At 41.5% G+C, this 24806-nt stretch overlaps 1 protein-coding gene across 6 annotated transcripts in view; it reads right to left on the bottom strand.

The window, feature by feature from the left end:
• Positions 1–1246: 1246 nt before the first annotated feature.
• LOC121912633 (zinc fingers and homeoboxes protein 2-like) overlaps positions 1247–24806 on the bottom strand; it is a 140896-nt gene continuing 117336 nt past the window's right edge. For 5 of the 6 annotated variants that reach the window (XM_042434872.1, XM_042434870.1, XM_042434868.1 and 2 more), the window contains 3 exons: positions 14738–18063; positions 11537–11720; positions 1247–1566 (listed from right to left, as the gene is read on the bottom strand). In XM_042434872.1, the coding sequence (XP_042290806.1) occupies positions 11540–11720; positions 14738–17730 (3174 nt within the window). In that variant the 5' untranslated portion in view covers positions 17731–18063 and the 3' untranslated portion in view covers positions 1247–1566; positions 11537–11539. Of the gene's footprint in view, positions 1567–11529; positions 11721–14737; positions 18064–24806 lie in introns of all 6 variants that reach the window. The other variant, XM_042434869.1, reaches the window with a different exon arrangement.

The following is a 24806-nucleotide window of genomic DNA, read 5'->3' as shown; positions in this document are numbered from 1 at the left end:
GGCTCCGTTAACAAAGGGAAAGTTCAACCGTCCTGCTGATCCAAAGAGCTTTTAACAGGAAGGTTAATCAAGGAACCGATTGTATTACTCAATAATACACATATTAACCAACGCTGTGTCCCAGTGTCACATCCAGGCTACAGTTATGAGTACAAAAACTGGAAGAAATGACGTCATAAAGTAAATTTAAAAAGCCAGCATGAGGAATAAAACTGTCTTGTCTGTGGTGTTAAAGGACGTTAAAGTCCTGCAAGACAACAATGAACAGAAATAAAGGAGCTTCCACCTCATAGGACCAAGAAACAACTTGAAAAAACAAGTTTTTGACCCAAACCTTAAGTCACTGTTGACACACGAGCTCAGTTGCTGTTATGCTTTCTTGTCCACGTCGGTTTTAAATGTTAACAGATTATAATTTGAAAGCTCAGTGAAAAAGAAAAAATGGAACTTTGGAACTTTTAAAAGTTTCGTCGCTGTTGTTTGTTGGTGTCTAATTGCCGTGTAAAAGGAAGCGCTATCAACATTAGCACATCGTGTTCTAGTTGGTGATAAGAAACTGGGACACTGAGAGGAAATCACGTACCAGTCTGACTGATCATAAACCTGGAAGGAACGCTATGTTCTTATTTCTGGCAGAAACAAAGCACGAGGTCATATATTTCACCAAAGTCGCCACAATCAGCAAAAAAAAACAACTGCACCTGTGATTGGTTAGCAGTGCTGCTAGCCCCGCCCCCTTTCACTTATGTGACATTGAGGGAAGGTTCAGGGGTCGTAAAAACCAGCGTTACTGATTATAAACCGATCCATCTCTTTATGGCACTGAAGAAGAACCAGATTCCACCTTTAAAAGGAAGCTTCAACTTGCTGCAAACCCCCCGTCGTACCTTTGATCATTAACCGTGAGTGTTTACAGCGTTTTGGAGACCAGCTCCTCGTCTATAAGCTGACGGTGTTTGTGCACTGAGCCCCTCGTCTCTGCTCCTGTACTGTAACACTATTGTAAAACTCACATCGCTGTGGAAAAATGAAAAAAAAAAGAAAGCTGCAATTTGAGATTTACTGTTGAGGGGGAGGGCAATTTCAATTATCTTCACAGATCGTGACCCTGAATTTCTCCTTGCACTCTTCAGATTTTTCAATTTCGGGAACGTGTTTATGCCTCGGAGAGCAGAGCCCCCCGGTCTTATTTAAACTCACCCCCCCCCCCCCCTTTATTTTGTTGTTGTGGTGAACGTCACATCTGGGGGGGGGGGGGGGGGGGGGGTCACTTCAGGTCGAGCACGCTGACGAGATTACCTCCGACATGACGGAGGAGGATGTTGTGCGTGATCTGGGATGCGACAATCAAGAGATAAAAATCAGTAAAAAAAAAAAAAAAAAAAAAAAAAAAAAAAGGGAGAAAAAAAAACAATATCTGATAGTTAAAAAAAACTCTTCTTTTGTTACTCTATTCTCCGTCCACCTCGTTTTTTTTTTTCCTTCCTCCTGTATGTTTCCAGCAGCAGCAGCAGCAGCAGCAGCAGCGGCGGCGGCGGCGGCGATGGTGGGAAATCCTATTCGCACCTAAAATTAACACAAGAGAAGAAGAAGAAGAAGAAGAAGAAGAGATGCATTAACAATGTTTCTCGGGGCACATGAGAAATGTCACCAGAACTCAGATCATTCCCACCTCCCCCACCCCCCCAAAAAAAAGGAAGCCAAAAAACAAAAGAGAAGGGGATTAAAAAGCAATTGTGCCAGGAGCCGGTTGTTCCTGGTCGCCTGGTGCTGCTGGGAACTGGGACACGTGAAATAACGGCTTTCACGTTTACCTGACCAACCAACTCTCTCTCTCTCTCTCTCTCTCTCTCTCTCTCTCTCTCTCTCTCGCTCTCTCTCGCTCTCTCTCTCTCTCTCTCCTAATCCGTGTAAGAGGGGAAACTGTTAAAGTTGTGTTTTGTGTGGAAGTGATTAAACGAGGCTTGCAGTCGCTGTGATTACAGAAACAGGACAATGGACGGTCACACACACACACACACACACACACACACACACACACACACACACACACACACACACACACATAGATTCCTCTGTTATGTACGAAACGGCCGCAGATTCTCAAATACTGGTTTTCAGCTCACCTGCAGTGAGACGTGGCTCTTTATTATATCAGAGACACACTGTTATTGTACAACTGTCTTCATATTTTAGTGAGACTGTAAGAACCTGGTTTAAAGTTCATAATCCAGAAGAAATTCACTCACAATTCACAACAACATGAACAAAAAAATACACACACAGATGATAAGAATGCACAGACAAGAAGACAATTAGAGCTGCAATTACTGATTATTTATGCTTTAAATGATGATTTGTAGATTCATCGTTTTGTCTTTAAAACATTATGAAATTTGTGCGTCACAACAACGTCTTCAAATGTCTTGTTTTGTCTGAGCAACTGGTCAAATCCCCCTCTCTCTCTCTGTATATATATATAAATATATAGAAAAGCAGCTTCTTCTTCCTGCAGCACGATGATGTTTGTGCACAGTTTGTTTTCACATTCATCTGCTGAAAGTGGAAAGTTTCGGGGGCCTTCCGAGGAGGATCAGGATCAGGATCTGGATCCAGTCCTGGTCCAATATTCAATTTACACAAGTGCGACGCAGAAACCTGAAGCCTCCAGTTGCACAAACACTGAACTTTACAGTGAAGGAGGAGATTTATAGATGATTTATTTATAGATTTTTTTGACGAGGGAGAAGTTGTAGATGTAACTTGAAGGATTTTAAACATATAATTTACCTTTTTTTTAGTGGAAAAAAACACATCAGACACAAATGATTATTCAGAGTAGACGTGTCTATACTGTAGCTGGTTAGTTTAGTAAGAAGAACTTTATACTTTGATCAGCATCAAGACTGAGCTCAGAGGGAAAGTTCGGGCGCTAAAATACCACTAAAAGATAAAGACTTTGGTTTTGAAGCTGAAACCGTCTGCAGATAAACTCTCTTCTATGTATTTCTTAGTGTTTTCTAATCTAGACTTTAACTGGATTACAAAAACCCAGCTACCAGAGTCTCAAAAAGGAGTAAAAAAGGAGCAGATATTAACATTTACACTGATTAAAAAAAGGTTTGATACCTTCATATTCTCTCCTTCTGTATTTCTAGCTGCAGCACTAAATGTACCAACAGTTAAGACGAGGAAATGTGGGAAGGCAGCGTTTTCTTATTATGAATCAAAACTGTGGATTAACCCCGAACCCAAACATAAATAAACATAAACATCAGCGCTGCGGTTCTGACTGACGTCACCGCTCTCTCTGCTTACAGCTGACCGGGCGTTTCCGTTTAGACGAACCCAGAGAGGAACGAAGAGGTACGACCGATGAAACCCTGCCGTCCCCGCTGGGACGTCAAAGTTTCACTGAGAGTAAATAGTGAATGAAAACAGCTACAACAGACTGGTGAGTTCATATTTGAGAGTTGATGCTGAATGTGATGTGGAGCTTCCTGACATTAAAAACTCCCCACAAACATTTCCTCATTGTTGATATTTGGAAACCCAACGGTGATGAAATCATCGGATCCAAGTTAAAGAGAAAAAAGAACCGTTTATGTTCAGCTGGACAAGCTGTGAACAGCTGTTCAATCACACACCGTTACCCAACAGCTGACCGTCCAATATGGCCGACAGAGGGGGTGAGTTTCACCATCGAAACGGCAACAAACAGCTAAAATACGCAATGATGACGGAGGTCTGAAACCACGAGAGCAACAATATTTTAACAGATTTATAAACTTCCAAACTAAACAAGAAGAAAGAATTTCACATGAACGTTCAGACTGAACCTGGTCAGGTGTGACTGAACTATCAGCTGGAAGCTTTTTGTAAGGCTGAAGGTCATGTGACTCGAGTTCAACCTTCATAATCCAGAAGAAATTCACTTGGTCAGGGTCACAAAAAAATATAAAACATTCACAAAACAACAACAGAAACTCACACCAAAGACAAACTTTTTGTCTTGTGGATCCTTAAAATGAAGCTCATAGCGTCTATATGTGACCCTTCATGACAAGAACTGTGAGCAGTTCAAACCTAAAAGCTCAACTCAAGACTTTTTCTTTTTCTTTTCTTTTATTTCACAAGAAAAAAAAAAACAGAAAAAAGTTTGAAAAATAAACGATAAACATACTTTTGTGTATCTTATTTTTTTCATCCCTTTCAATCAAACAATCATTTGGGATCCCTCTGAGGAGGATCTGACTCCCTGGTTGGAGACCACTGATTTACACTATTGACTGCATTATTGATCAATGTGTATATTGATTATTGTTTAGTGTATAAAATGTCCATCACAGAATGAGATAAAACTGAGGAAGCTAACGGCGTCTGTTTGCCGTTTGGTGCTGAGCAGGTGGAGTTCAGCGGCTTTTTACAGCTTTTTCTCTGAAAGCGGCGCCGTGAGACGCTGAGAGTGAAGCAGAACAGTAAAAGTTGCAGCCGGACAGATAAACAATGAGCTGAAACTCCGTGAAGCCGAGCGGAGCTGCAGAGTCTCTGTAGGTTCGTCACGACGAGCCAAACACATCACACACTGACATCTGATATGTTGTTATTTAAAAAATTTTGGATTAAAGACGCTTTAAGAACTTTAACTTTAAGACCAAACTAGCTCGTAACATTTGCTGCTTTGTTACCTGCCTGTAAGGAGGTCAAAGGTTAAATAACCGATGTGAAGCCGTCAAACATTAATGTTACCAATTCAAACAAGCAGAGAGCGCAGAGACCTTCTGGTGAAGGCAGAACAGCTTCTGCAGAATAACACAGACGCTGTTTTCAGTCTCTGAGCAGAATAAAGAACAAGTCTTTGAATGTTACTGTGTGATTCAGAAGAACTGCTGCACTCAACCTGAACGCAGAACTTCTGTATCAAACACGCTGCGATCGTCTGTCGCTGTGTGTATTTAGATGCAGATAAAACAAATCTGATTATCTTTTATTAGAACGTGTTACATCTAAAACCCTTGGTGGAGCTGTGAGCTCTAACTGTATGTATTGATTATCTTTATTTTATTTGAATGTACTACATTTGACTCTGCTGTTGCATAGAAAATAATACAGATTTCATGTAACATCAGGACTCTTGAGAGCTTTCCAAAAAAAAAAGAAAAAAAAAGTTTGTGGCTGTAAATTAAAAGGTTTTCTACACATTTTTAATGAATCTGCTGAATCTACTAAATGAATACAGATTATGTTGTTTTTTTATTTGAGGGTTGTGTTTTCCTGAAAACAGGTAACTTTCAGTGTCTGCTGCCTCCGTCTTTTACATTATAATGATGACAGCGAGGGAGAAGCGCTGCAGCATTTTGGCAATTAAGCTTTCATCTATAAGCTACGACTGTTGGTAAGTTATTATGGGACGCTGCGCCGCGCTCTGCTGATTAAATGAAGCCCCGAGCTACTGTGATTAGTGAGACAGGACAATGGATGGTGAGAGCGCACACACACACACACACACACACACACACACACACACACTCACACACACTCACACACACTCACACACACACATCATACCACATCAATTTGCGCTGCAGGAATTTGTTTTTGCTCCATCAATCGTTATGACTCCGTGATATAATCTGGGCGATACCATCACTCTTCATCACTCTTTATTAGTATCATCTTGCTGCTATGACCTTTGACCCCTAACCATGACCCACTTCCACTGCAGACCAAAAAAAAAAATACTTAAACTGAATAAAAGACAAAGTAAAACAAGCTTACATTTCAAACCGAGATGCTTTAATTTAACATAATTTAACAGCTTCTTCCATATTTTTTCATATTTTATTTGCACTTTTCTCTGAATCTTTCCCATCAGTTCTCTTTCTCTCTCTCGTTTTTCTTGCTGCAGCTGCATAACCTCTTTGTAATTCATTTCAGTGCTGTTATGCTTAATATTCTCAACACATATTTGTCTCTATTATCTACCGTTTACCTTGGCCTTCTCCCCAAAAGGACAAAATTATCATTAAAAGGTTCTATATGTAAAAATTATGAAGCAATTTACATTTATTCATCATTTTTTATTGCCTATGAACGAACGAGTTGTAACGAAACTTAAAAAATGAGACCTTCCCCGACTCTGTGAACTGACTTCTATGTGAAGGTCTTGGGCAGGTTTTCCCGCAAAAAACCCAACAGATGTGACGTTTTTGAGCCTTATCTTTCTCCCGCCATCGTCAACATACGACTGACTGACGATGCTTTACAGAAACATGATGCAAAACACAATGTTAGAGATCTTTTCTGTTATTATGAGAAGCGTCAGTGAGGATAAAGAGCTGCCGACTGCAGTTCACTTAACGGCCACCGGTGTCACTAATGAATGAATTTCTGATTCCTACATATAGAACCTTTAAATCAGAGTAATGTTGCAGTAAGGGATGCATGCTGAGGAATACTAACAGGCTAAAAACACGCAGTGGTCCTTCCTTGTTGACGTTGTGCCGACACGCCGATAGCGACGAGCTACTGTCACCTGTCGCTATCTTGCTACTGCAGGTCTGCCTTCATGTACCTGCGTGCATGTCTTATTGTGGTTTTGCTTTTATTGTGTCAGACTCATTTATGTATTTTACATACTGTGCATGCTTTTTGTATCTGTGCTTCTGCTTTGCATGTTCTAGTTAGTGTCTAACAACGCAGCTCAATATTCAATCTACTTTTCTATTAACATTAATATCTTCATGCTTTTATTGTCTTGCATATCTTGTATCATGAGTCTCTGTGTTGCATGTTTTAAGGATGTTTTTTTTATTAATATTATATATGTTCCGCATGCTTATAAATGACGTCAGTAACTTTGTAATTTCAATCTCATTTTCATATTCTGTTTTTAGGGCGACTCTGTAACATCTGTCCAGGAGCTACAGATGAAAAATAGCCTCTTGGCTAACTCTGGCGCATTTAAAGCAATGTTTATTAATGTGCACTATTCCTGTTAAATAAACAAACAAATAAATACATAAATAAGAAGTGGCGTAGTCCACGTCTTCATGGTAAAACTCTGGGATACATGTGGATGTTCACTCAAGTTGAAAGATTTTCAAATTACGTGGATGCGTCTTTGCTTCGTTTCGTGTCGCATCCAGCGAATTCCCATCTAATCGAGTCTTTCCATTGACTTTGTTTGTTATCGCACCGCATCTGTTCACTTTGCATTCTGTATTAGATTATCAATATGATCAATACAGTCTGTGTTCAATGACATGTCCTATATCTTTATGTAAACCTTCTGTCTGCCTTCTTGTCTTTATTTAAAAACAGCGTGATTGACGAGTTGCATTTAACCTGCTGTGATGTCACTTTTAACATGAATGATGTAGGACTTCTTCTACAGTTTCACGTGTTTAAAGGAAATTGTGCCGGAGCAAATTGTGCAGATGTGACGGCCAAGTAATAGTTTCATATACTGAGGAATTAAATACACACATACGCGCGCAGACATAAAACACACTGTGGTCCGGTGGTGCAGGGAGGTGTGCCTCGAATATCCGATCCAAAGTACACAAGTTAAAAAATGCATTTTGTGTTTGGTGAAATAAGAGGAAGGGAAGAACAGAGCTGAAAAGAAATGCGTTTGAAGAATGTAATCTTTTGAGGTTGCGGCAAAAGACGAAGTTGGCGTCATAATCTGAGGTCACAGAGACACCCAATAACACACACACACACACACACACACACACACACACACACGTACGTATAAAACACACACACAGAAATCATTTAATCACATCTATACACAACAATGTACTATTCAATATCTCACATTTTCTGTTATCTCAAAAGAAAGAGTCACTGCAGAGTCTGGGCTGAATAGCGGCTCAGAAGAATATCTGATGTTTGATTTATCCTCCCCAGTGTACCAGAGGAGAGGAGCTTAACGGCGTCAGATCATTTAAAGGACGGGTTCACGGTTTTTACAAGTCTGTCTTAAAACAACAGTCAGTGAAACATGTTTTTCTTGCTGTAATCATTCTTTCCTGTTCACACTGACCAAATCAAGTAGATATCTTTCAACGTTACAGTCTTTTTAGTGCCAAAGTCCTTCTTTTCCACCACAGCTCAACAGGGAAACACTGTCCGAGGAAACACAAAGAGGGAATTTGATGCTATAAAGACTGTAAATGTGTCACTTGATATGACTAACTCAGACTGCTGAAGCCTCATAAAAGCTTCAGATAAATGTTTAAATGCATTTTTGCACTAGAACGACTGTGTGGACAAACTGTGGATTTTGGCCTCCATCATGTTAGGATCTTTTAACGTCCAGTATGAACAGGAGGAATGATTACAGCGAGGAAAAAACCTCTTTCACTGTTCATACGAACACCTGACTGTTGTTTTAAGACACACTGTGAACCCCGTGAGCTGGTAGCCACACCGAGAGCTAGAAAAAATACTTTCAAATCCACTCCAGTGACTTCAGTGCCTTCAGTTACTGGCAAACCCCACCCGTCTGGCACTGGGTGAACTTGAAAACAAACACAACCTGATGGTAGGAGGATAACAGAACAAGGGGGGAAAACACAGTCTTTTAAAATCTACTGTATGTCTCAGCACAACTCATCAGATACATCACGGTCGACAAAGTTCAGTAAAGTTTACACTGCTGCTTCATGTAAATTATCGCTCTGATTAGAGGAAAATACTCCTCTTTTAGCCACATTCTCCAGCTTTAATTAATACCACGTATTAAAAATTTCAGCGGGTTTGAGTGCAACAGTTTTTCCATCATCAATGTTTCGTTGGATTCCAACATCCACCTGCCACAGTCAGTCATCTGTGAGCCAAACTGATTTGGAGAGCAGAAACCTGCCTCCAACAATAACTGGCACCTGAACTGAGCAGACGAGTCGGTGTCCGCAGTCACAAACTGCCAGAGTTTAGACAGCAGCTCATGTTCATTTATCATCCTGCTCACATAAAAACTCAAACATGTAGCGAAACATCCACCCAGCTCAAGTTTTTTTGTTCCTCCGCGTGGTTTTTTTTATACGTACCGCCGCCGCTTCTGTGATTAACTGGATGAAAGTGACGGTTTGATTCAAGCTTGTTTTGACATTAATAGTTGAATTGTGTAATTTGTGTAAAGAGTGACCCTCTATGCAAATACACAGCACACTGATGTTGCGCTCAGTGTTGTTCAGTCTGATGTGTGGGTTGCAGCAGAGTGGAGGAGTTTAGAAGAGCAGCTGCATCAGACTGAAGAAAAACATCAGCAAATAAACATGTTGTTCTCTACTAAGTAATAATAGTTTTATAGCTAATATATATATTGTATTATAATTCTGAATTATTCATTATATCACATAATATTAAAGTGTGAGTGATTCAAGTCAGATTCACCAAATTCTCTTAAATACACAAACTTGTTGCAAACTTGTGAGACAAATTTGTGGGTTAGACGTTGAAAGGTTGGGAGGGTCTAATTCCTGGATGGATGATGATGGAAGTTTAACCTTCATACTTTCACAGCGTTCACATCATTGTATTGATTGTATTGATTGGATGTCGGATGGACGGGAAGGATCGGAGCGAGCCTGTTCGTGGCGGCTGGAATAAACACGCCCACGCCCCCCCCCACACGACCCGGCGGGAAGGCGCCGCATCTGTCTGCAGCCCCGCCTTTAATTTAAAGTTTCTCACAACTTTATTGAAGAGTAACACTAAAATGCTGGAGAGGCCTTTTAATAATGCAATTCTTTATTATAATTTGATTTATTTTGTTTACCTGAGAGCGAGAGGTGGCATCTTTATCATTGTTTACTTGAACTTGTTTGACCGCCCCCCCCTTCTCCCTCCTCCTCCCCCCTCATCTCCCTCCAGTTAAGGTTCTGAGATGGGAGGAGATAAATGCCTTCAAGATACAACAAAATGTCACTTTATATGAGGAAGAGGCATTTATGTTTCTTTCAGAAAATCAGATTTCAACAACCATCACTTGAGTTACACACCGTCAGTTACTCAGTGTATTGATTTGATTTCCTCTTCTTATCTTTACATGAAAATATTTGGCATTCAAACATTGTTTTCATGTGTGTGAATTAAATGTTGTGATTTTTAACCAGTTTCACTAAATAAGCAAATACATCATATTGAATTAAATGTGTCTCTGAGTGTCGGCAGCTTCTGTTCCAGCAGGAAAAAAACAGCAGAAAGTGTTTTCAGACATCACTGACAGGAAGCTTTTTATTTACTAAATCTGCACTCGCTGTTGGTTAATAAAAACGCTGCATTGATTATTGATTTTAGCTGTCAAGTGTTGATTTTGAAGACATCCAAAAGTGGTGACAATCTTTCAAAAAAAACGGATGATTTAAGAAGTTGCGTCTCCACCTTGTTTAGGGCTGTTTGTCTTGAGGAAATCATTTGAACAGATTCTATTTTGATAAGCAAAAGCCTCGCGGAGACATTAAAACTTTCAATCTTCTGTCAGAACAGACACCAGAGGGAGGAAGCAGCCGACTCTGTCGTCACACTTTGCCCCAGGCGGAGCCTTTTATCTATCAAACTTTACCACAGCGGGGGGTCTGCTTCTATTTTAGGCCTCCAATATTGTATTTTTTTTTTTTGTCTCCAAATTTTCCTGAAGTTAGTATTTGTTGCTGAGCAGTTGAAGCCAAAACTCACACAGCTACACACACAGAAGCGGACTGGCTGGAGTACTTTTGTTTGTTGCCTGGGATCGAGGTGTTGGCTTCAACACTAACAGACTGGGGAGCGGAGGGGGGACGCTGGGGACCGTCGAGGCCTCGCTGAGTTAAATCACTTCACTCGTTCTACATATGAGAACCTGCAGCCACAGATTCAGTAAAACAGTCTCAGATATTAGAAAGCAGAAGGCTCGCTTTACGCTCTTTTTACTCATTTAAAGATCTTTATGATTGATTTCAGACGTGTCATTAATGTAGAGTTCAGCTGACAGCTGGCACAAGCTGTTGGGCTTTTTATAGTTTTTTTTCTACATGTATTATTTCTCGCCCATGTCTTCATTTTTCCATGATTGGCAAAAAAAATTCTTCATTTCTGCTGCTTCCTCTAAAGAAAAATAGCTAAAAATCAAAGATACCCCACTAAAAAACATAATCCATGCTTCATTATCATTCATCATACATGCATAATTGCTTGAAAGCGGATCATTTGTCATTTTTGACATTTTATAGAATAAGTGATTAATCATTTTACTGAGAAATAATGAACACTGGTACTAATAGTGAAAATAATTTAGTTGCAGGTCTAATTAAAAACATTGCCCTCTTGACATGCACAAAATGTTATTTTTGGCATGAACGTACCTTTTCAGAGAACCGTCTACGCTCCTTTATCATTTAACTAATTATGCCCCAAAATAAAACACTAAACAGCCTGAACTGCGGGCCTCAGAGCTTCAGCAAAGAGCAGAAAAAGAGAAAAGAAAATCTCCCAAGGACGCTGTCGATAACCAGACGCCTCGCGACAGAAAACACGAACCTCTCACCGTTTATCCAGTCAGCCTCCCGGACGTGTCCTCCACCATCTTCTTGTCTCTGTCCAGGAGCAGCTCGCGTCCTCTCCTCGAGTGTCCGTCCTCCAGCCAGCTCCCGAACACCTCCCGCGCCGCTCCCACCACTCCCCCGTTCTGACCCCCGTTCTTCAGCTCCACCGCGTTCTGCTGCCTCAGTCTGTCAAGAGGTCACCAAACAGTTACAGTCAGATAGACAGAAACTTAAGACTGTGCTGGTGTTCAGATCTACAGCTGATTGAATGATTATTGGTACACTGGTACTGACAGATCGATGTTCAGCTATTTAACGCTACTGATCCAGGTGTTTTTTGACCACTAGTGGCACTTTGATGATCGGGTGCACATTTTTTTCAACAAACTCTACAGGGGACGTTAAAAGTTTTCAAAATTGTTCCTAAAACATATGTTTAAAAAGCTTTAAAAACCAATTATTTAAACTTCTGCTGTTTTTTAAAGATTAAAAATGACATTAAACACAGTTAAAGATTGACGCTTTAAAAACTTAACAGTATTTTTTATAAGATGATGTTTTTCTTTGTTGTATTTTGTCTTCAGAAAATTCTGTATTTAGTGTTATTGTGTGATACAAAAACTCAGCAGCAGATATACAGATATGGAAAATTAAAATTCTGAATAAATGTTATAATTATTGATATTACAAACATCCTTTTAGTCTTTAATCACTAGACCATCCTGCTGCCCAATCAAATGCTGAAAAAATATGAAATAACACAATGAGTTTAACATCAATTTAGTTCAAAAACACACTGGAACGGGACTAAAAATGATCACATCGCCAAATAATTTCTGAAATCTATCAACCGTCAATCATTTTCCCATATTTAAACGACTTAAGTGATTACTTGCAATCTGATTTAATACAAGTGGGTCATAAGTAGGACAGTTTTTTTTTTTAATTGTAATGATGAAAAAACTAATAATTAGACTGATTTGATTCTGATGGAGGACGTTTTCTTCATATTACTGTGGACACTGAATACAACAGATCAACTGTAACAATCATGAAGGAGGAGATGACGAGCTTCAACTGTGATGAAGACTGGGACAAACTTCATGTCAGAGCTTCAATTTTTGCACACACACACACACACACACACACACACACACACACACACACACACACAGAAAAATCTAATTTTACTTTCTTGAATAAACAGAGATCATTTTAAAACCTTAACTCTTCTCAAGCTTTCCACATTTAATATATTTTTAGTGCATTTACTGTAAATAAGCAGCAAAAATGACTCTTTAATTGTAACTATTTATAGCTGTTGTCTGTACATTGCACAACACTGAATCAGTGTGTTAAAAGAACCAAAAAGAGCCAGAAGGATTTCAGAGTGCCGTCAGCGCAGGTTCATACTGTGGTGCTTTCAAAAACTGAGCCTGAATCCACAGTTGACTCCTGGGAAGCATAAAACGCTTGCCCAAATTGTTGTGGAGATATTGGTTTCCATCCTAATGGCTGTGTTATTTGGCCAAAGATGTCCCAAGCTCCTGGAAGGGAGTGCAGGCTAAATAAAGTCCTGCAGATTTGTAGGTTAATGTCCTGAAAACAATGTCAAGGGGAAACTGATTTTCAATCAGCATTGTATCATTACAATGTAAGTAGCACGTGCAAATGAAGAATGTTTAAATTCCCTCCATGTTGCCTGCGCTCAGAGCTCCCCGCTCATTTGCCAGCAAAAACTGATCTGCATTAGATTCCAAACTACGTTTCCTCATTTTCAGTAGCGGTGCCTTCAAGGACGGTAAAACGTGGGTCTCCCAAAACACTCTGCCAACCATGTTTTACACCAGCAATAGAGAGAAGCAGACACTAAAATATCATATTTGGAAGAAAACTAGTTTCATGATATGAGGTCAAATATCGCACTGTTGAATCAGACACAACAAAATCCAGAAGAGCTGAATGCAACACAAAAAAACAACTAGCTTTACAGGATAATGTCAGAGCAGAGATGTGTCGCTTCTATTACAACTTATCAGGCTGAATATAGTGCTGTGTAATCAGACAAAACAGAGAATGGAGGAGGAAGCGATCACGTGAGTTGTAACAGCGCCAGCCGAGTGAGAGGTGGCTGCAGCATCGACCGGATCGTCAGGTTTGTCAGGGAGACAGACAGAAAACTTTGTGCTGCAACAAACTTTCCTGTGCTTTGGCAAACCTGACTGTCTTCTCACAGAATGTTATATTGGACTTTGCCAACTCTGAATACAGAACAGCACATCAGCGACTGTGTTATCTGTAGCATCCAGCTTTGAGCACTATCTGGTCCGACTCATCATCGTCCAAAATGGGTAAAAGAAACAGTTGAGGTTAGAGACACCGGTGTGATATATCTAAACTCAATAAGGAAAAACGTTTTGTAAATGAAAATAAGACTCAGTACAGTACTTCTACTTTACAGTACTCGCCGGCTGCGTTCAGTAGCGGATTGGATGGGATGCACGCAGTGAATTCTGGCTGTTGTAGGATTCCCCTTAAAGGCGGTATGGGGAAACTACAACCTTTTCCTCAGTTTTCTCTAGTCATAGGGCACCAATTTCAAAATTAAGTGCATATTTCTACTGCATAGGTGACCTAGTTTTAGGAAATCATCATATTTACAGCGGTGAATTTTACCTTTAATGTGGCAACTACAAAACAACAGCACAAAACCATCGAGGGGAAGCAAAGATTTGTTTTGGACACACAGGTCACCACAGAGGTTGTGCTTCTGTGCATTTTAAAGGGTAGAAAATGGTGCTGAAATGGCAAAAACTGCAGCTCAATGAACACTGGACGCACTAAATACTGGGGAGATTAACTTTTTTCATGCAATAGACACGTGTTCAGTCTTTGGTAAAAGCCACAGACCTTACTGATATTAATCTATTTCTAATGTAAAAGTGGCGATGGAGCTAAACAAAAGCAGAAGGATTTTTTACTTTTGATGTGGACTCTACAACTGCTCAATATTGCTGGTATTGCTTTTCACATCTGGTTAATCTTGATCGATAAAGAGTGACTTGTGCTATGAAAGGGGTTTGTTTCCTACTCAAAAAAACAAAAACAAAAAGTCACTCTGAACATCAGTGGCCAACAACTTACAAATAGCAGACAGTACAAGATATAGGCACTATAATTTAAATATCCAATGAATACAGTACCTGCCGGCAAACCGGTCTTGGAGCTCATCGTGCTGACTGAGGCTGTTAGCGCGCTGCTCCATCAGCCAGCCCAACTCAACCTCCAGCACCTTACTGCTGTTGTTGTTGTTTGTTACAGCTCCTTCCTGACAGTGCTGGATGAGGCTTAAGGGAGTATTTTTGGGGGAGCACACAGGCGGCCCCTGCCCTCCATTCACTCCATTGTTGTGAAAAAGTTCTTTCAGCTCCATGCTGCCGCTCTGCAGTGCTGACCGGCTGTCGTTGAACCAGCGGGCGAGGTCGGCGCGCGCCAGTCCTGTCCGACCCTCAAGTTGGCTGAACTCCTCAGGGGAAGGCCACCGTGTTTGAGCAAAGTCGTCCTTGAGGAGCGCCAGGGATCGGCTGTCTGGAGGCACTGAGCAGGAATTTGGGTTGGGGACGGAGGAAGCAATGATGGGCAGGGTATGTGAAGGAGGAGGAGGGCTTTTGAGATGGCCCACACCGGTGCTTGGTTTGTGAATCCCATTCAGCTGTAGAGTTTGGTGTTGCTGTTGCTGCTGATGTAGTCGTTTCTCAGCTATGGCAGCGATGCCACCAGCGCCCATCCTCTTAGTGCCCATAGAGTTGAGCAGGGCCAGTTCAAGGTTGTCGCGGAGTGCACGGCGCTCCACGAACCAGCTCTCGATTTCCTGGTGAGACAGGCGGGTGGAGGCTGCCAGATTGTCCACATCGCTATGTGTGGGAAAGCTGTTCCTCAAGAAGTTCTCCTCCAAGATCTTCAGCTGTTCCGCTGTCTTTCCTTTCATTCTCTCCAGCAGGGGGAACTGGGTCAGCACCGAAGACTTTTGCTGAAAATCTGGTTTCAGCAGCGCTGGTGGCTCACCACCATCCAAATGTATGACTCCATTGTTGTGAACAAGAGAGATCTGATCACTGGACCATTTGCCATCTGTGCGAGATGTCCCGTTGGCTTCTGCCAGAGGAGTGAGTACCTTGTCTCCTCTGGGGTAGCTGGCTTTCAGCTCCATACCTTGCTGCTCTTTTAGTTTCTTGCTATGCAAGGGGAACCCTGGAATCTGGGGCGGGGCTTTAGCTGGAGTGCGAATGGATTGGATGATGGGCGGCCTCCTTATCTGTGGGGTAATGAGAGGAGGGGAGTTGGGCAGCTTCAAATCAGCAGCTGGCAAAGTGTGGGTATTGGGGTGCTTTTCTTTGGAAGTGGTGGACGAAGTTCGAGGGATAAGTAATGAGTTTTTAAAGGATGGGGCAAAGATAGGTGGTGGAACTATCAATGGCCTTGTTAAGGACTCTGGAAAGACTATGGAGGGCAGTGACACCAACGGCTTGGTTTTGGGGTTTCCTAACGTTGAGGGAAACTTCCCTTTGGACAATGAAGATTGTGATAACGACGACGATGGTGGTGGCATTAAAGGCACAGCAGCGGATGACCTCTTCATCTCTGTGGTGACCAGAGGAACTGCTACAGATCTCTTCATCTCCATAGGAACAGGAGGTGGAGCCATTGGGTGGCGGTCTTTCTGAGGGGGAGGAGGTGGAGGTGGAGCCATGAGGCCCTTATCTTTAGGGTCACCAGAATGGGGGGCGACTGCCATGACTGGTCGCTTAGACTCCGGGCCGAACACTGTTGCTAGGTGTGTTGACAGGGATCGTTTAAGGGAGTGGTTGGAGCCAATGGCGACTCCCGCGGGAGAGTTTGTGGTGGTGACTATACTAAACCCATTGGACGTGACTGTCCGGACACGAGTTGGATGCTCCACTGTGGTGTGGACAATGGGCTGCTGGGAGGCTTTGGCAAACGGCTCAGAGACAGGGCTTGTAGGCAGGACGGTGAATGTGTGATGGGCAGGAGGGATGGAGCCGTTGAACATCTTCTTCCTGGCTTCCTCCACCTCCTCCGGTGACCAGGTGATGCCTTGCTTCAGCCGCTGGGTGGTGAACCAGACTTTGATCTGTTCCTCCGGGTGCTTGGAGGCAGCTGTCAGCCATGACAATTCAGCATGAGTCGGGTAAGGAAACTTGTTGAAGGAGGTGATCAATGTCAGGTTGTCGTCAAGGGAAGGGTTATATTTGGTGGTGTTCAAAGGAACGGCTATTTTTGGTACAGAGTTAAAGTTGGGTGGGCGCTGGAGCATTGGAGTGACATGGGAAAGCCCTTGGAGGATGGTGGGTTCAGGGATGATGACTGTTCCGTTGATGTTCACTGCTGTGATTTGATCCTTCTGGATCAGGCCATCCAGCTGGCTTTTCAGTTCGCTCCCTTGATAGAGCGACTTGATAGCGTCCGGAGTTTTCACCGTGGTTGATATGCAAGGTGGAAACACAGAACTGTTGCTGTTGCCTTCACCCTGTTCATTTGTCATTTCGCATTCAACTGAATTGTCCTTGCCTTCGATTGTCTGCTCCAAGATAGTCTGATTGTTCTTTTTTATCCTCTTGAACTTGAAGTTTGTCTCACCAGGGTGCTGGCTCTCATTGTGCTCTGTGAGCGAGTCAAACTTCTTGGTGTTGAAGTTGCAGACAGCACAGAGGTACAACGGATTGAGAATGACATTAGGGTGGCTGGAGTCCACATGCTCTTTAAAGTCATTCAGGTTCTGCGTTGAAAACGGGCAGTATTTACACTCGTAGCCCCTGGGCTGCTTTTTCTGGGATTCTGGGTCAGATTCGACCATTTCCCTGTCCTTCTCCTCTCTGGCTTCTACATCTTCAATGACAGGGGGCCGGTCTTCTTTACCCAACTGCTCCTCTTGATCTAATGGCTCAGGATTCTGGGTTTCCACTGGTTTTGAAAATGTTTGCTGGTCTGGATTCTCCTGCTGGGGGTCTTCACTCTTCTCTGCAGATTCAGATGGTTCAGACTGTTCTTTTTCTGTCACATTGTTGTCTGCCAACACTTCCATGTCCATCACCTCCCCCGGGTCATCTTGCTCTTCTGGCGGGTCGCTGATGACCCGGACCATGCAAGGGGTGGAGGACTTTCTACGACTGGACATGATGGCTGCTGCTGCTGCTGGTGATTTTGGTGGTGCTGGTGTTGCTGATTGCGCTGAAGATATTGTGGTTTTTGGCTGCTGCTGCTGGTGCTGGCCGAGGACGTCAGCGTGTCGGTTTTCAAGGGGGCCTTACTGAGGTGGATCGGAGCTGATGATTGTGGATACTGGAAGGCGGGTGGAGGTGGAGTCTCCAGCGTGTGAGAGGGAGGGCGAGAACCGGCTGACGGCGCTGGCCCAGGACCGGTTGTGCAGTGGCGTCTCCCGCTCACTGGCAGTGTCAGCTCCCGACCTGGGCGTCATGGGAGGGCATCACAGACAGCAGCGGCGCTCAAGCTGCGTAGAGACAAACACAGAGAGAGAAAATTACATGTTAATATTGTTTGTGTTCAGTGAGCTGCTCTGCAGCCACTTGGGGAAAGACTAAAAGCAGAGAAAAATACATGTTAGAAAAACATTGAAAGTCCTGTTGATATTGTTTGTGTGTGATGTGATGAGCTGCATTCACTCAGAATAAGACAAAGAGTAGAAAAAAATGCATGATGGGCTATGACAGAAGGAGAAAAAATAGATGAGTACTTTTGTAAACAGGCAAACTACGCTTTTGGTTGAAGTATCCTGTTTGTTTGAGAGATGTACGATCAGCGCTCTACCAGGGATGAAACACAGCAACATCAACAGAGATATTTATTCTCACTGGGGTCACTTGAACTGAAAATATATGCACTGTGTTGTACTGTTATGTGCTTGGATCAAAGGTTCCTCCAAAGACAACAAATTAAATATGAAGCAAAACTTAAACCCCCTGAAAACTTGGTTTCAAATCTTAAGTATTTCTCTACAAAATTAAATATTTATGACTAAATAAGCAGCCAAGGTCCTAAAGGTTGGAAAAAAACATCATAAGTGTTATTTACTAAGATTTTCATATTCAAAAACTCAGCTAATTTGCTCCATCAGAACTGTGTGAGTGTGGTTTCATCAGATTTATAAGTTGACAGTGGCTGGGCAACATAAGCAAATGTAATATTCTGTATATACTGTTTGATGCACAGAAGTATGTGACATCAATAACTTTGGTCCAAACTAGGTGAGTTAAACAGACAGACTTGTAATGAGAGAGTCTTTATTAGGGATTGATAAATTGTAGTGTTTTGGAAAACTCAAACTGATGCAGGATTTTAAAGGCTGATTCCAACATCAGCATTAGACTGTACACAAAACATCCAATAAGAGAAAAAAGTGATTTTGCTTTTTACACAAACATAAATTTGGACATTTTTGGCTAAGATGTTGATAATATGATTATTAAATAGTTGAGATGAAGACAAGTACTGAGGCAGAATATTTTACAGATGAAGAATAAATTCAAGAGCTGAAGCAGTACATCTATTGGATACAATTTTGATAATCTGCTAATCATGTAATAAAGTAATTTATTAAGCAAATAAGGCAAAACATTCAGTGGTTTCAGGTCCTCAAATGTTAGGAATTTGCTGCTTTTCTATGTTTTAAATCATTAAAAATTGAAAATCTTAATAATTTGAGTAATTTAATAATTTTGAAGATGTTACCCTGAGTTCTGAGAAATTGAGGTTGGTATTTTTCACTATTTTATGACATTCCATAGACTCAATGACTAGATAATTTATTGAAAAAGGGGGATTAATTGTTAGTTGCAGCTCTAATATACTGTTAGGTGACTGGCACAGTAAATAAAAGATGGTTTGTATTCAGTAAAATATAATTTACACCTTTACTTTGGAAGGCTACAGATGGGGGAATGTATCTTAGAAATGTATTTTCTATTATAACTATATATAAAGCACAAAAATATCTGGGACAGAAACATGTAAGACATAAATTGATAAAGTTATTGTTCATGTGTACAAGAATAAACCATGCAGGGCAGTTCTCAGTTCTCCATGCAGCCTCCCTCTCCTCTAATGTCCGAGCCATGTTTCAGTGTCGGCGCTCGTCCTAAACATCACAGGAGCTTCATCGGGTCCAGTTTAACCAGATGGCAGCCGATGACAGTGTTTGTTGACAAGCCGAAGCCAGAAATTAAAAAAACGAAGAGAGTCATGACTGACAACTGAGTGAGATGCTGCACATGAAAAATTATGATGAATCTGAGTGCCACTTAATAAGGACACACTGTTCCGGGCGTATGTAAATGCAATAAATGGAGTCCACAGCAACTACAAAAGACAAAAGAAAAGTCTCCAAACTCCAAACCCCATTAAAAAGACATTAAGTGTCTTTCATAGATTCGGGCAAAGACAACTTCACAGGATAATTACCCTGTAATCATGTAATAAGAGAGACTCAGTGATGAGATCTCCTGACAGCTATCATCCACACAATGGAAGTAGGAGAGTGAGGTAAAAACAGATGGAAGAAGACAGAAAGAGCAGAGAGGGAGAAAGGCAGAAGGAAAGACAGGTATGAATAAATATGGAAAGAGAGGAAGAAAAGGTTGAAAATAAAAGCAGGACAAATGGAAAACAGCACATAAAAAGAGGGGAAGAGTGATATAAAACGACAGTGGCAAAGAAGCACAGAGATAAGAAAAAGAGAAAAGAGGAGAGAGTCTAAAAACTTCCAAGCTGATGAAAGAGAACAGGCACAAAGCAGAAGACGTTTTAACTAGGCCACGGCCTGGCAGACAGAAAGAGAACGAAGACAGTGGAAGAAAGATGATGAAGAAGAAGAGGGAGGAAAGGAGGCAGATAAACATAAAGAGCATACCTGTCAACACTGGGCTTTGAAATATAAGGAAGATTTTCTGGGACCCCACCTGACCATAATTTTTATATTATGAAAAGGGTTTCCTCCCTCGGCTCCGGAGATCTAATCACCAGGTGCCTTTACTGCCTGCCCTGCTGTAATCGAATGAACAGTTGATGTGTTCTTTGTGGCTTCTTGGGCGCACTTATGTTTAACAGACCCACTTTGACCAACACTTAAGTCCACCCTTCACACCTCGCAAAGTGTATGGTTGTTTCCTAGCATGCCTTTTGTCAGGAACGGGAAAATAGTCTCCCAGGTACTTAAACTTAGACCTATTATGCTTTCCATTATTTTCAGTCATATATATATAATGTTACAATATCAGATGGTGATATTAAACGTGGCCAAAGTGTACTCGTGACAGACTTCTTTATATGGTCATCTGCTCCACACACAGTATGCAAGTTCACTGCTCCGCTAACATTATGGCATTTTTCCATTGTTGCTGGGTTTGCATCAGTGGTAACTTAACACTACTCTGATACCGCTGCCCCCTGGTAGGCTTCCCAAAAGCTGGCCAATCAGAACAGAGTGGGCTCATCAGGAGGGGGGCCTTAAAGAGACAGAAGCTGAACTGAGGGGCTGCGTAAAGGTCCAGTATAAGACAAATAAGGAGTTTTTTGAACTGTGAATCATGCAAAGCTACTCTAGTGGAGAGTAAAAACATAGAGTTGAAAAAACGAGTGCTCCTAGAGGCTACAACAGAAATTGTGGTAGGATGCAAGTCTGAGTGCACTGAAAGCTTTAAAGTGATGGAAGTTTGCATAAATGCTATTTCAGAATTTGAGAGGTGGGTAAACAGTGTTTATATGCATTTAGTCTCCACTACAGCCCTGTGTATAACTGTAAAAATGAAAAAGGGAATATGGGAAATTTGCAGGGGAAATTACAAAATAGGAGCATGGTGAGAGAGTGGGGTGAAAATACGGGAGAAACCCAGGAAAAACAGGAGAGTTGACAGATCTGATAAGAGGGGAGGAGAAGAAAGGAACAACAGAGTATTTAAAGAGGCAGAGAGAAAGAAGAAAGATAAACAGAGAGTGGAAGAGCAAAAGAGAAAGAAACTCCTTCTTCATCTGAGTGGATATTTAAGCAAAAACCTGAAATATCAAATTTTCTATCAACAAAGTTAATAGTTGGGGGAGAAAAAAAACATTTGCCAGAAAAATGGAGAGTATTTCCGCATTTAATTAGCACTGGGCAAGCTGTTATTTGTCCCCGGTGTCACTTAAAGTTGGACATATTTCATGCTTCCACAGCCTTGAACAGCTTCTAACTGCCGGCACAGGAGACATATTTTATAGTTCAAGAGAGTATCCGGAGCCCTGTCTGAATTGTTGCACTGTGCAATGAGACTGAACTAATCCTATGCATTTACATTACATAAATCCAATGAATTTACATTGCTGTTTACTGCGCACTGCAACTACTGGGCTTTCCTCCTTGAGCAAGAGTAGAGAAGATGTGATACTGACAAGAGCTGAAACAAATGAAAATAACATGATACGTAATGACTGATTCATTGTTCAAGTCATTTATAGGCTGGGGATTTTCAAATTTAAAAACAGATCCATGGAAATCCTCCCTAAACTCAATGCCAAAAGGAGGCCGTCCTTCCGAGAAAAACAACAAAATCTGTCATTTTCAGAAGAGCTCTGAAATGACAAACTTATGCTCACCCTTTAGTGGTTGTAGTATTTCAAAGAAATCAGGTGACGTTATTATAGAGTGACAAGGTCCACATAGAGAGGAAGTCAGGGTAGATGGATGAGTCAACAAAACATTGGTCTTTAACATGGGAGATCACTGTTCACCTCCTATTTACAACCACAAGTGGACATTGTCTGCTTTTTGTGATTGTCTGTTATTTTTATAACATAGTCAAAGACCCAAAACTTGAGGTGAACGTATGTAGAAACGTTCCCTGCAAGTCAAAAGCCAGGGCTTCAGCCTGCTCTAGACGCCTCATTTGTAAAGTTACCTCTACTTCCTCCTTGTGATGACATCAGCTTGTTTGCACATGCCCACAAATGGTCGTCCATTGGCAGCCTTTGTCGCTAAAATTGTACTGTGTGTTGTTCACATTGTCCACTCCCATATTTTGGATCTGATTCAGCTGCAACATGTATGGATGTATATGAGAAGTTGACATTTGGAGTAAAGAAGGAGAAAAAGAAGTGAAAACTTGCTACTATAGTTTGTTTACGTAGCCTCCGGAACTGTAGGAGGCTTCCTGAAGCTGACCAATCAGAACAAAGTGGGCTCATTGGGAGAAACAGGAGCTGAAACAGCCTGTTTCAGACAGAGGCTGAACTGAGGGGCTGCATAAAGGGCCAGTATAAGATGAATAAGGAGATCTTAACTGTAAACAAGGTAAAAATATTCCAGTAGAACCCCAGAATATATATGTAGACCTGGAAATGTGCAGAATATGTGTCCTTTAAAGCATGACCGTGATTGTCCTCCAACCTTTAACCACCACCCCAAAAACATCTTTCCCTAAGTCTAACCAAACCTTAACCATAGTGTTGTCAAATCATAAAACTTATTTATTCTTCATGATCTGTAACAGTTTGGAAAGTCACGGCTAAATGGTCCTGCTAATAGAGGCGTCATAAAACATTTGGAGTTCATGGACCAACAACATATTTTGTCCTTTAATTTGGAGGACTTGCTACTTGAAAAGAGAATCAGGCAGATAAAAACTGACCCAAACAGAGCAGCATGATGCTCCACCACTTAACAAGCAACCATGGTTGAAAACAGCAGTAACATTGCACTTCACATCTCACACTTTGCATCTTTTTAAAAAACGCCCTGCAGCGATACAGCAGGACCCTACTCAACCTGATTACACTGAATATAATTTTGGACCCTGCCCAACTTCGGTCTTAGGTCAAGTCTCGGTTACTAGGAAACAAGAGGACCCATGAAGACCTCAAGTCAACTGTCGAGAACTGAAAGTTGGCATTGAATGTTTGGTCAGATTCTTTGGCTTGTTCACTTATTGTTCAATCAGATTTTCCTTATTTAAATCAGAAAACTTTTTCTAGCTTTATATTTTATTTCATTTAGACAAAGTTCTTTATTTAAATCTGATGCATTTTAAAGTTTGGCATGTTTTAATAAATGGAAAAAAGGCTTTATATTCCCCAAATGGGGGTAAAAAATAAAGCATTGCTTTGGTACTGAAATTCAGGCACTGCATTAGCACAGATCTTGAAACTTTACAAACTACCTGCCCGTACATTTGCAGGTTCCAGCATCTCAGATACGAAGACATCCTTATGTTCTTTGTTTTATATCGTTAATTCTATAAGTTTGGTGTCAGTTGGACAAAAAGAAAAGCAATTGAAAGAGTAAGTTAACACTATACCCACTGTTGACTAACTTAAAGTTATGAAATTATATGCACAGTGACTTCATTATATTTAGGCTGCCTTCTTCCATCCTTTGTTTCTTCCATCAGTCCTCATGCTCAAAAAGCCTCTTCCTATTTCTCACTTGTAGAGCTGCAACGATTAGTCAATTACTATTATTATTAGTAGTAGTATTAGTCCATTATTATTAATATTATCATTAGTCCAGTATCTCCTGACAGAAGGGTCAAGTCAGTCGAGTGAGGCTCAGCAGCAGGACACAACCCACAGTCCACCAAGTATCAATATCCCAGTTGTAGAGGAAGGTAATTCATCCACGACATCTGAGAACCTGGAACCAATCCAGACACAATATGTGATGGAGAGGAAGTTCCAAGGATACAGGCCACAGGCGAAGTGGCCAAAGTCCTGCAGCAAAAAAAGAGTGGGAAACGGTAAATGCAGATCTGAGCAAGATCCTGGAAGGACTTCAAGGAACAGCAGAGAAGAAGCTGGAGAGGATGAGCGACCCATGAATACAGGGTAGAAAGGTTTTGGAGCAAGAGACCCAAGGAAGAATAAAAACAACAACCTCACCCAAGAGCAGAAGGCAACAAGAAATCGAGCGCCTCGTAAAGGAGGGAAGGGACTTGAGGAAGCAGTGGAGGAAAGGTTCAATAGAGGAGAAGGAGAGAATCAGCCTCCTGCAAAAAACCTAAAAGAATGCCTGGAAAGACTACAGAGGGCAGAAAACCTCAGAATTTGATGTAAGAAGAAGGACGTCGTTCTACAAGGATCCATTCAGATTTGTGAATTGGCTGTTCACAAAGGAAAAGAAAGGAGCACTCCAAGTGTCAAAGAGGGAACAGGAGGGGGAGGGAGACAGGAACAGAGGAACATACCTCCTGACATGCCACCCATTCCTCA

The sequence above is a fragment of the Thunnus maccoyii genome, chromosome 15, assembly GCF_910596095.1.
Source record: "Thunnus maccoyii chromosome 15, fThuMac1.1, whole genome shotgun sequence".
NCBI classification, from domain to species: Eukaryota; Metazoa; Chordata; class Actinopteri; order Scombriformes; family Scombridae; genus Thunnus; species Thunnus maccoyii.
Note: the sequence above shows the minus strand (reverse complement) of the source record. Positions and strands in the feature narration are given on the sequence as shown.